The 13,212-nt window shown below is 46.3% G+C and overlaps 1 protein-coding gene across 1 annotated transcript; it reads left to right on the forward strand.

Annotated features, from left to right (window-relative positions):
- Positions 1-5,332: 5,332 nt before the first annotated feature.
- On the forward strand, positions 5,333-11,187 carry LOC133115182 (sclerostin-like). The gene is made up of 2 exons (XM_061224956.1): positions 5,333-5,660; positions 9,412-11,187. Exons 1-2 carry the CDS (start codon positions 5,417-5,419, stop codon positions 9,813-9,815), a joined length of 648 nt encoding a protein of 215 aa, XP_061080940.1. The 5' UTR covers positions 5,333-5,416; the 3' UTR covers positions 9,816-11,187.
- The last annotated feature ends 2,025 nt before the right edge of the window (positions 11,188-13,212 follow it).

Below are 13,212 nucleotides of genomic sequence, written 5' to 3' on the forward strand. Positions count from 1 at the left end.
CAGCTCATACCCAGCTCGACCACCTTATGACCAGCTCATACCCAGCATGACCACCTTATGACCAGCTCATACCCAGCTCGACCACCTTATGACCAGCTCATACCCAGCTAGACCAGCTCATACCCAGCATGACCACCTTATGACCAGCTCATACCCAGCTAGACCAGCTCATACCCAGCTAGACCACCTTATGACCAGCTCATACCCAGCTCATAACCAGCTAGACCAGCTCATACCCAGCTTGACCAGCTCATACCCAGCTAGACCACCTTATGACCATCTCATACCCAGCTAGACCAGCTCATACCCAGCTAGACCACCTTATGACCAGCTCATACCCAGCTAGACCAGCTCATACCCAGCTTGACCACCTTATGACCAGCTCATACCCAGCTAGACCAGCTCATACCCAGCATGACCAGCTCATACCCAGCATGACCACCTTATGACCAGCTCATACCCAGCTTGACCAATTCAATTTTCGAGCTGGCATACTGTAACTGGATTGCACAGCAGGGTATCTTAACAACTTGAAAGTATTTTAATCAAAGATGACCTTCACCCTCCCTCCCTATTGGCTACCTTGATATGGTGTCCTTCATTTCCTCCATTTTGGTGTCCTTCATTTTCATCACAGTAATTCAACTGAACACCAGTTTACATTCATCCAACAGGGATCACATTCATCCAGTGAAAATAAAATCTACTCTGAATTAACACTGAACACTTAGCTGCGTAATGGTGATTACACCTGACAAGGCATCTGCATTCAAAGCTTTAGTTATTTATGTTTTCCAATGCCTGGTCAGACAAAAGCATGGGACGTACAGCTACAGAATGTGTTTCCGTTTATAAATGTCAGGAAATGAATGGGTGTAAAGGAAGGTGCAGTGCATGAGCTGAATAATATTGGCCTGGATTCAGTAATCACTTGTATTTAACCACGACTCACAATCTAATGCTGGTGTTAATGCTTCAGAGCAGCTGTGGCCGGATTAGACCGTCTGAGGTAGAAAATGCTGATTTCATCTTGGTCCTTGTCAACAGTATTGTGTAACAGAGCAATAGAGGCTAAGGGCGATCATCATCCAGCTGCTATACCAGCTCATCCCTACAGCTCTGAATGGAGAAATAATGAACATTTTCAACCTTTGTTCCAGTGTATTTTCTCCTGTCCGTGTACCACGGTTGGATTTCAATTAAATTCTTACGTCAGCGAGAGAGAATAGTAAGAGAGAGGGTTGTAAGAGAGAGGATAGTAAACATAATAATTTTATTGGTGTAAATTATGTCCCATACAGCGTGCCAATTTAATTAGCACTGATATTTCACTTGTCAGATTTGCACAATAAATGATGTTTTTAAAAAATAAACCTGGGTAAAAGATTGCTAATAAATCACATTTATTATTTATTATCATCATCGCTAATAATGCAGGCCTCAGATGAGTGAGATTGCCCCATGTTGTTACTAAAATTGGGTTTATACTAAGCTACATTTGACTTACACGAAATTCTCATTTGTTGGACCCTGGAACTGAAAACATTGCAAAATTATGCTTTGAAGAGAACAAGAGTTCTCTGAAAATGGAATAGTATTAATATTAGTATCATTTCAATATGAAGCAGCCACAGAGGCTCTTCAATCATCTTAATTGATGAAGATGTGTGTTGGTGCAGAAATCTATAGAAACCAGCACACACAGAGGCTGATTTTGGGCTGGTCTGATGTGTGCTCCTCGGAATTAAATCCCATGTCATTGACATGGTCCTGCTGGGACATTGCACTCCTGCATGATTATTGCGATACAGGCGATCTGGAACATAACAGCAGCCGAACAATGCAATGACGACAGGAGACAAAACACAGACTCTGGAGTGAACATTCATCTGTCGATATGGAGTCATTCAGACTCCATGCAACTGCTACCCAAGGGAAGGAGATACAACAAACACTCCCAATTAAACCCCCCAAAAATGCTGCGTACATGCTGGTTTAATAGCCGCACAGTTTATCAGATCATTGGCCAGTACTGCCCTCCATCCCACAGGTTATGTGAAACATCTCCGCTTGTCTTACAAGCGTGGAGAGATCTGTTTGCCTGCAGACAATTAACCTCTGAAAGACGTTTGAAGGACCCGTGTAGCACCTTTACGAGACTGGTTGTGGACAGGGTCGTTTGCGACGGCCCAGCTGGGCAGCACATGGGCCTGGGGTTTGTACAGTTTCATCGGTGAGGTTTTATTTGACTGCAGTGAGGACAGTTTGAAGATCTGGCGGGGGTGCCTGGGATACCAAAACCTCCACCGCTGGAAGTTCTATGCAAAGCAGTCTAGAGAGACTCTCAACACTTCTGGCAGCATTAGTCATCATTTTTCATCACAATCATTTATTTATTTATTATTGTAGCCTCATTGAGAACAGCTTTAACCAACATGTGTGCAATGGATGAATGACTACCAGATAGCAGTATGAAATACCACGCAAAAATAAATAAACATGCCTTCTAAGGTGAACTACAATAATTACCAGCAGAGACGTATTTAATGGAGCTTTGGACAGCGCAGGTTCAGGTGCCTCAATAACTCAATAACTCCCCTTCCTGCCTACTGTACCTGTTCATACTCATTCATTTTCGTTTTACGTGCCCCACCCTTCCACCCCTCCCTCTCCCTCCCTCCCACCCCTCCCTCTGTCTCTCTCCCTCCCACCCCTCCCTTTCCCCCTCTCCCTCCCTCTCTCCCTTTCTCTCCCTCTCTCCCTCCCTCTCTCTCTCCCCCTCTCCCTCCCTCTATCTCTCTCCCTCTCCCTCCCTCTCTCTCTCTTTATCTACCTCTACTTCAGATTCCAGTGGGGGTTCCCCTAGCCCGGGAGATATGGACAATGCTTTGCTGAAGTCTTTCCCACACCCCTGACTCAAAACCCATGCTACTATTTATTGCTCTTAATTGCAAATACCTGCTCACTGCTCAATAAACAGACTCACTTGTATTCAGTTGATGGTGTGGTCCTCGTGGAATGTACAGTCAGGGTTCAGGTGAGAGGGGTCAGGGTGGCAGGTTATCAGGGTTCAGGTGAGAAGGGTCAGGGTGGCTGGTTATCAGGGTTCAGGTGAGAAGGGTCAGGGTGGCAGGTTATCAGGGTTCAGGTAAGAGGGGTCAGGGTGGCAGGTTATCAGGGTTCAGGTAAGAGGGGTCAGGGTGGCAGGTTATCAGGGTACAGGTGAGTGGGGAAAGTGACATTACTGTATGTAATGTGTGTTTTTGCTCTTCATCAGTACAGTTCATCAGACCCCAGATTCCTGAAGCTCAAACCCAAAGCTGCATGGTACCGCCACTAAACCGTTAAGTCCTCCGTTTATACTGCTCAACTTTGTGTTTGTTTTAAAACATACCTTCAGGGTGTTTAGTAATACAGGAGGTCCTCGGCAGAATCTGGAGCCCATCTGATTGTTATTTATTTGGAGAGATGCTGTTGAGATGAAACAGGTGATGTTGTCTTTGTCATCAGCTCAAAGGGGAGAGATTAATCCAGGACCAACGGTCCGTGGAGGTGAGGCACTGAAGGCACACTCCTGGGCACCATCACGGGAAGCCAGGGAGAGCGGGGCGTCCCAATACAGGAACAACCCTACCTGTATTTCCTCCACTCATCTCCTTCTCCTATCTGGAAGTATACAGTTGGGGGGAGGAGAAGAGTAGAGGAAAGGAGGATGCATATTCAGAGTATTGGGAAGGAAGTATGGTGGCCTAGCATGCCCATAAGCCCCCATGCCAAAGGGAGAGTACAATCTGACTGAAATTACCGGGCGCCCTTTAAGTATGGGTGTGTTTGTCTGCTGGCACCCATGAGGATCAGGATTTGTGATCAGGGGACGGTCCTTATTGAAAGTTGGAAAAGGTGAATGTTACTCATATTGGGGAGGTTTGTGTTCTTTGTGAGTAGGGTGTTTGTAATGGGGAAATGTTGTTAGTGGGGTGTTTGTAATGGGTAAATGTTGTTAGTAGGGTGTCTGTAATGGGTAAATGTAGTGAGTAGGGTGTTTATAATGGGTAAATGTTGTTAGTAGGGTGTTTGTAATGGGTAAATGTAGTGAGTAGGGTGTCTGTAATGGGTAAATGTTGTGAGTAGGGTGTTTGTTAATGGTAAATGTTGTTAGTAGGGTGTTTGTAATGGGTAAATGTTGTTAGTAGGGTGTCTGTAATGGGTAAATGTTGTGAGTAGGGTGTTTGTAATGGGTAAATGTTTTTAGTAGGGTGTTTGTAATGGGTAAATGTTGTGAGTAGGGTGTTTGTAATGGGTAAATGTTGTGAGTAGGGTGTTTGTAATGGGTACATGTTGTGAGTAGGGTGTTTGTAATGGGTAAATGTAGTGAGTAGGGTGTTTGTAATGGCATGGTACTGTGCCACGTTCTCGCGCAGAAGCCCCTCCGTCCTGTGGGTATGAGTGCTTATGAGACAGAGACACTAATAACATGCCGTGAAAAACTAAAATGTGCGATATGCTTTCAAGCGTCGCCCAGAGGCAAATAAAACGAGCTGCTCACCCTCAGCTGCCTGGATCCCGGTTTGTGCAAATTTATTTTCCCCTCATTATGAAACAAAGTCAGTGAATCATAATCATAATCGGTACCTCTCTTACTCAGTACGCAGCATCAGTTTGCTGCTCTAGAGGGCAGCACTAAATCCTCTAACAGGCACAAGGTACCTGACTGCTTCTTGAGTCCCAAATAGACTTATAAATTAAAGACATACGCCGAAAAGATAGAAGCAGAAGGTAAACAACTTTGTGAATACATACAGACAGATGGAGACCTGTTGATATAGCAACCACCCATTGTTAATTTTCTCCAGTGCATTACTTCAGCCACCCATAAACCCATTATTCCCGACCGAGAGAATTAACACAGTGGCTCATCACAACAACATTTTTATGTCAAAAGTTCATTGATCCTCAGAAAAAAACTGCAATATACCGCGAGTCACATGTCTTACAATTATGTGCTGTGTACAATATTGTCATTTTCCTCTATAATCTGGCTAAAACGTACTTCAGGCAATATGGTAGAAATAATGGTAAAATACAAAAATTGGGGAACACAGGACAAAAATTTGGAACTTGGACAAATTCGTAGTTGTCCCATGAGGCTAGAAGAACTGTCTGCCGCAGAATATTAAAAAAAAAAAGTTCCCCACACCCCTCCGCGCGTTGCGCGCCCTCAGTAAATCGGATCCTCAATGAGCTGGCGGCGCTGGATCCCTCCCCCTCTGACTAAGAACTTAATTGTCGTTGCTTGTTTTTTTCTTCTTGTGATGTGTAGGGAAGGGGGGTGGGTATTTAAATACTCAGAGCACTACATTCATGAGGAATTCTACGATCAGAGGCTCCGTGTGCATCCTGCCAGACGCGCGTAGCGATGCAGGTGTCTACCGCGCTCGTGTACTCCGGCTCCCTGCTCCTCGTGCTGCAGGGCTGCTTCTCCGCCGCTCGAGGATGGAGGGTTTTCAAAAACGACGCCACGGAAAACATACCTGATTACACCGAGGAGACACGGTCCCCCGAGGAACCGCTACAACGGGCTAATAATACACTGAACCGCGCGAAACAAGGAGTGAGGTCACCGGGGGGACGGAGATTTTCCGGTAACAGTGAATCTTATGGTGAGTATTTAATTCTCAGTGTTTATAATGTCCTAGAAACCATTTCGGATATCCCGGCACAATTATGATTAATATATATTTTGGTGGAGTGACACACTATAATATGCGGTTTCTGTTCTGTCTTCGAGTGCCAGTATGCGTTGAAGCACGATGTATAACGCCAAAAAAAAAAAAAAAAGTTTACTGGTACAAATTCAATATTAGCATCTCCCACGTTGATTTAAATTGATCTACATATCTTGTATAAAATATCTTATATACCACGTTAAATTAAACCTTATGAATATAATGGTTGACTTAATATAAAATATTACCAAGTTAAATGATACATTTTTAGGAAATGTTCCTTTTTGGTACGGTGAAGGAAAGGAGGATTGTTTGTTCCACTACGTTTCGTCCGTTCAGCCTCGCGCATCCTATCCGAGTTTAGCAGGGCTGTCACGAATGCAGCGGCATACTCCGTCTGTGTAAAATTACAGACAGTGCGCCCCATTGTAAATATAGTTAGTTATTAATGCATGTGCGAGTGTGTTTTGGACAAGGACCTTACCTTACTGTACCTGCTTGAGTAGAGACATACTTGAAAATAACCATCACACTCAAATGCTTTACCACAACAGGCAACAAAGAATATATACACTCACTGAGCACTTTACACCTACTTATCCATGTGATTATCTAATCAGCCAATCCTGTGGCAGCAGTGCAATGCATAAAATCATGCAGATACGAGTCAGGACGTTCACGTCAACCATCAGAATGAGGAAAAAATGTGATCTAAGTGACTTTGACCGTGGAATGATTATTGGTGGCAGACAGGGTGGTTTGAGTATCTCAGAAACTGCCAATCTCCTGGGATTTTCACGCACACTAGTCTCTAGAGTTTGCAGAGAACAGTGCAAAAAACAAAAAAACATCCAGTCCGCAGCAGTTCTGCCAGCAGAAATGTGTTGTTATTGAGAGACATCGTAGGAGAATGGCCAGACCTGACAGGAAGGTGACAGTAACACAAATAACCACACATTACAACAGTGGTATGCAGAAGAGCATCTCTGAACACGCAACCCATCATAACTCTTAAGTGGATAGGCCACGGCAGCATAAGATTGAATAAGTCTGAAAAATAAATCTTATAAATACCTAATAAAATGCTCACTGGGCGTGATTTATCCAAGATAGTACCACAGAAAAAAATGCTAAAACTGTTCCTATAGGGGTAATGATGGCTTCTCACCGAGGCAGAGTGGTGCTGTTTGTCCTTTTAGATCAGTGGCACAAATATCACCCGGTACACCGCTGAGAGAGCCAGGGAGGCTGTGTGCAAGGACAGGTGCTGTTACACTGTAATGTAGTCATGTAATGTAATGTTACATTACAGTCATGGGGCAGACACTCTTAACTGGAGTGATCACGAGCATGAGCCCTTTAGATTAATCAGATAAACTGACCAAGACGTAACAGTAACACAGTTTTGGCAACTAAAACACAAACAATAGTAAAATAATTATATATAAGTGCAACAATTACGGCATACAACATTCATGTTAGCAATTAGCAATTTCATCGCCTTAATTTTGAGCCTTAATCGACAGCGTATGCCATAATAATGTACATTCCTTAGTTTAGAATAATGTGTTACCCAACAAGGTCTGCATGTGAAAATGAGATTTCAGCCAGCAATTTATTTTTTACTGAACCACACCACACAGCGTGCTTCCAGATAATGTTCCTAAAATTCCTATAAAACCAAGGGACACATGCCTATATCCGAGCTGCTTGATAGGGTCTCGGCAGGTTGGGGGTTCAACACCCACTGCAGCCACAGCTGTTGGGTCCTTGAGCAAGGCCCTTAACCCAGAATTGTTCCAGGAGGGATTGGTTGCTGCTTAATCAACTGTAAGTCGCTTTGGATAAAAGAGTCAGCTAAGTAACTGTAGTGTAATTTATAATCTGACGATAGAGAGTGCAGATTGATGATAAGCTGAGAACCACACATTTAAATAAAGCCATCATGAAGAAACAGTGAGAGTTTCCACCCATCTATTTCCCATGACCCTGAGCTCTACAGTGAGAATGATGAATCATCCGCATTGCATTTTTACAGTGTTTATGGCTCTAGTATTCACTCTCAGTGCTCAAAAACACATTAGATCAGGCATGGAATCTCATCTAAAGCATGTGCAGTATATTACATTGGTTCAGTGCATCCCCTTGTAATTGAAGTGGTGAGATTAAGAGATTTTCTCCAAAGAAAGCAAATATTTATTGTGTCTCTTGTGTGTGAATCACAGCAGAACTATGTATGTATGACTCCACCTGGGCTAAATCAGGATCTGTAATGCAGGGCTGTTTCTTCCACAGTTTACTAAATAAATGTATGTATTTTCCATCACAGTGAGTGGCAGAGGCTCAGCCCGTGGGCCACCGGAGCTGCAATGGCTGCAGCACAAAGCGCTAAAGCTCACCTTGGAACAATTAACCATTTCACTGATAAATGAGAAACATCAGTAGGGCCTTGATGTACTCTCCTCCAGTAATTCTATAAAATATGTAATATACTCCAGCTGTATAAATCAGTTCCAGTGAGGGACTCAGGATAGAGACATTAATAAAACCATGGCTAAAGCTGTAAGCAGTCTTTTCAGCACATAGCTCTTTCTCTCGAATCTGATTGGCTGATCTTCAGGGTAAGAAAGCCTGGTTCTGCGCTGTGATAGGCTCACGCTTAAGCATTAATCCGACACCACGCCTACTCCCTGCTTGTGAAAGGAAAGGAATGCCTCTGATTCAATAAGATTGCGTTTGTATTAAACAAGAAAAACAGAACAAGATGGCAGTTTTATGCCTTTAAGAGCGTACGCACGGAACAATGAAGCAAATAGGTGCACCACTCCCATTTGCTCACGGCAGGAAAGGTTGTCTCTTGTGATAAGACTGCGATTAAAGGTGGGCGTTGGGTGTTAAAGCTAGGAGGGCCTTTTTCCCACACAGAGCCCTTGATTGAAGTGTCCTGCCACAATAAAACACTTTAATTGAGTGTGTATGGCGTTGATAAGCTGGTCCATTTGTCACTTCTGTCTAAGGCTTAGTGTGAGTAACACTGGCAGTGCTTTCTGGGACGGCCCTGATAAAAACACACGAAGAACAGTGAAGCCAGTTTACCAGTACTGTAACAGAGAAGGGAGTCTGTCTGTACTGTACGGGTTAGGAGAGAGGGAGTCTGTCTGTACTGTAAGGTTTAGGAGAGAGGGAGTCTGTCTGTACTGTAAGGTTTAGGAGAGAGGGAGTCTGTCTGTACTGTTAGGCCTATGAGAGCCTCATGGGCATTGTAGGAGAGAGAGGCTGCTCTGGTCTGTTTTTGCTGTCTGTTCCCTGGGTGGCCATGCTCTCAGTGCCAGGCAAGGCCGCATTCCTGTGCTGTCATGCTAGTGTTGTGTGTAGTGTTGCTGAAATTATACATGTGACGTTGTGAGAATGTAATGTTATGTTACATTACATTACAGTGTATTTAGCTGACACTTTTTATCTAAAGTGACTTACAGTTGATTAGACTAAGCAGGGGATAATCCCCCCAGGAGCAATGTGGGGTTCCAAGGACCCAACATCTGCACTGACCTTATCGTGGTTACACCAGGGCCCCAACCTTTCAGGTCCCAGTCCAGCTCGTAGCCGCTGCAGGCCCAGGCTGTTGGTGTTGTGTGCCAGCAGCTGTTCCAGTCAGCGTGTCTCACCCCCTCTGTGTCTCTGGCAGGGTCGTCAGAGCTGAGCTGCAGGGAGGTGCGTTTGACCCACTACGTGACTGACGGGTCGTGCCGGAGTGCCAAGCCGGTGCAGGAGCTGGTCTGCGCGGGCCAGTGCGTTCCCGCCCACCTGCTTCCCAACTCCATCCTGCGCGGGAAGTGGTGGCGTGGCGGGGGGCCGGAGTTCCGCTGCGTTCCGGCACATTCCCGAGTCCGCCGCGTCCAGCTGCACTGTGCTGCCGGCGGCCGCAGGAACCACAAGATCCGCATCGCCACGTCCTGCAAGTGCAAGCGCTACACCCGCCAGCACAACCAATCAGAGGCCAGGACCCCGCCCAGGCCCCACGGCAACAAGAGACGCTCCCGCGGGCACCAGGACCAGAGCCGGAACAACAGCCCAGAGACGGGCAACTGAGCCCGCCCAGGCCCCCTCTCACACACACACTCTCACGCACACCTACCGGCCACACACACCTGCGCCCCCCCAACACACACAACGCCTCTCCTCCGCCCGTGGAGCAGAGTAGACACGCGTGTGTGGGGCCGAGCCCCACAACCTCTCCCAGCGTCATTGGTGGATGTTTCCCGTGAGTCTTGGTGTACAGCAGAGAGGGACAGTTACACTGTCAAGGCCAGGGGCCCCTCCGGCAGGACATCCTATCGGAGAGGGAATACCCAGCAGACTTATCCGCTGCGCTGTTGGAATTTACTGTTCACACAGTGAGAATCTCCTCCTTATTTCAAAATATCACATCAGCTACAGCCCGTGCCTGTGGCAGCCAGCACCCAGAGGCTGCTTTCGCCCCATCGATACGGCATCCGCTGCTCTTCAAGACGAAAGGCCCCCCAGAACCTGCTCCTTTCTTGGCTGGTTGGGCCCCAGGGTTCCCGGACCAAATTACAGCTTCTGTCCACAGCTGCACAACCTCCAGAGCACGACCCCCCCAGTGTAAACATGGACGCCCCTGAGCAGCCTATTGCATGGAGCTCCAGGGCTGATTCTCCCAGGGTTCTGTGTGACTGAGCTGGACCGAACGAGCGCAGGCCTGCCAGGGGTGATGAGCAGCACCCAGACCAGAACTGTCACTCGCTTTAATGACTAAATTACCCCATTCTAGCACTTAGGATGTGAGTCACCAAATGGCATTCCTTCTGGACATTTCCTGTTTGCTACAAGAGAGAGAAAATGGAGGCTCCAGTGATCAGGGGAACATGGGAACAGCAGGCCTGGGCTGTTCTCTTACCCAACCCGGGCGGCTGAAATGTAGAAGCTTCCAAGACTGGTCATGGTCCGAACAAGCTGGACCCCAAATGCAGTCAAATCTGGACCAACAAGCAGAAGAAACTAAAAGGCTCAACAGTTTTAATGAGATTCACGCTGCATCACGATGAGGAGAGACTCCTGTCCCCGGAGGTTTAACCAGTCTGTGATGGTCCAGTTTCGGCCTGGGCCTGTTCCTCTGAAATGAAGAAGCCCACTATATTTCCCCTACGTGCTCCAGGTCCATATGTTTTTCATTGTTGCTGATTCTGTTTTTGTAAACAGTGCCGCCAGTATTTGCTTCTCTTTTTTCGCCGTGTTAGCAGAACCTCTGTACATACCACACCTGTGTGGTCCGCTGGACTGAGCCCTCACCTGTCACTCAAAACACCCAGAGCGGCCATTACAGACCATTAATATTTATTGTTTCCTTCTTCTGAATTATTTATACAGCATTTTGTAGTTACGATAGCTGCTATTGTCATGTAGAGGAAAAGAATGTCTGAATAAAGTAAAGGAAAACCTATTGGGAAAAAGCTGGACATGCCATTAATGTGTCACTTCTGTCACTCCTCTGACCTCTGACCTGTGTGTTGTGTTTGTCTGTCTCTGTCTGGTCAGCGATTGCGCTGTGACAGGTACGCGGTCACGGAGACTGAACCTCAGAGGCGAGGAGGGCTTTACGATGTCTGGGTTTGTCCTCAGGAGAGGGAAACGGGAGACTGGCAGTGTTCAGATGTTTGAGCGCTCAGTGAACTTCCCGCCGTTATCGTTTTAGCGGCTGTGTGGACCAGGCGCGTGTCCTAGAGAGTCTCAGAGCAGGGTCGCTGATTTAGGAACATGTGAGGCTATGGAGTACAGATCAGGATGATGCACTGTGAACACAGGCCTCCATCTTCTAACCAGTGTTACTTTCTGGGCTTGTGTGAAAGCGCTGATCTCTCCTCCCGCAACAGAGATCTCTATGTCCACATGAACAAGATGGCACAAAATTATGACACTCTAAATTATGGATATCAATATATCCATTTTCCAGGTTTCTAAAGCTGAATTAGAACTGCACATTGAAGAAAGCATAGTTGAAACATCAGTGCAAGTTCTATTCTGCAAAAAATAAAAACGTATATTTCAACTTTGAAAGCCTTGAAAGAGTGAACAATCTCATTGCATATTCTACTGGTTTTCATGCACCCACCCAGCAAGCGTGAACGTGGTGATCCGTGTCCCAGAGAGATCTGCACAGTGGTGATCCGTGTCCCGGAGAGATCTGCACAGTGGTGATCCGTGTCCCAGAGAGATCTGTACAGTGGTGATCCGTGTCCCAGAGAGATCTGCACAGTGGTGATCCGTGTCCCAGAGAGATCTGTACACGGCCATCTCAATGCGCTCACATGGCTCAGACCAACAAACAATAGGCAGGGTCCCGGTGCTTGTGTACAGCGCTGAACACAGTGTTTATGTTGCTTTGCTGGCTCAGGGCTTGTTTTTAATGCTCTACACTCAACCAACAAACAGTGGGACAGAGTGATGTGTTTCTCGGCGAACCACAAAATCCCCGCCCACTGGACCCTGCGGGAAAAGAAAGCAAAGTCGCCCAATGGAAAAAATCTCAATGAAAACAAGCGAATCATACGGCCCCGTATTTGGGAGGGGGGTTTGGATTTCACCGCTCGCCCAAAAAAGCCTTTTTCCCTGTCCGACATGGCGTGCTGAGATCTGGGCAGCAGTGCTACCTAAATTAATCGACGGTGACAGGGCATCTGCCCTGAGTTACGGCAACTGCAGGGGCCGCGACCCCAGACCCACCTGGAAGGGGCCTCCGCACGGGCCGCGGGGAATACCGACATGCTCGCTGGGCCCGCGTGGCGCTTTCTACAGCACGGTTACGTACTGACAGCTCCACCGCACTGCAGCACGTCTGCTATAAACCCAAACGCCAGAACTGAAATGTAAATAAATCAAACTCTCCAGATCCGTCAGTGCTTCATAATTATTTAATTACAGGCACATATTGCAAATAGAAACATTTTAAGCCTTGGCACACAGCAGCTAATGATTGATGGTTTCTATTCTCCAGCAGTAGGGCAGCTGGTTTTGTTACTGGACGGAGAGAAAGTGCACTGAAGATGTGGTCGTGCAATGGGGAAAAATCTAGTGTTGGGTTTCAGCTTCGTGTTTCAGGTACACCTACTTATACCAAGTATAAAACATGAGGTAATCTACATAGACTCCAGTCACTGTAAACACAGGCATAATCAGAACTCCACTACTAAACCCTTTAATAAAGAAAGGTACTCCACTACTAAACCCTTTAATAAAGAAAGGTACTCCAATACTAAACCCTTTTCGATCATCCGGTATACTTTCTCACACAGTCATTTGTTTGCCTGTTAGTTTACAGTCAATTTTCATCTGTCTGCACCGGAGGTGTACAGTCCCGGGGTCAGAAAGTAAAAGTCCTGCCGTGTGTTTCTTCCACCCATGAACTCAGCCAACTGATCTCACTCATCAGCTCTGGCTCTTGGCTGAAGTATTGCACTGATTAACAAAC

Source organism: Conger conger, chromosome 16, assembly GCF_963514075.1.
Source record: "Conger conger chromosome 16, fConCon1.1, whole genome shotgun sequence".
Lineage (NCBI taxonomy): Eukaryota > Metazoa > Chordata > Actinopteri > Anguilliformes > Congridae > Conger > Conger conger.

Excerpts from the sequence above, each read along its gene's own strand:
- LOC133115182 (XM_061224956.1), top strand. The coding sequence starts at position 5,417 with ATGCAGGTGTCTACCGCGCTCGTGTACTCCGGCTCCCTGCTCCTCGTG. Across the intron at positions 5,661-9,411 it reads CGGTAACAGTGAATCTTATG|GGTCGTCAGAGCTGAGCTGC; the intron begins GTGAGTATTTAA and ends TGTCTCTGGCAG.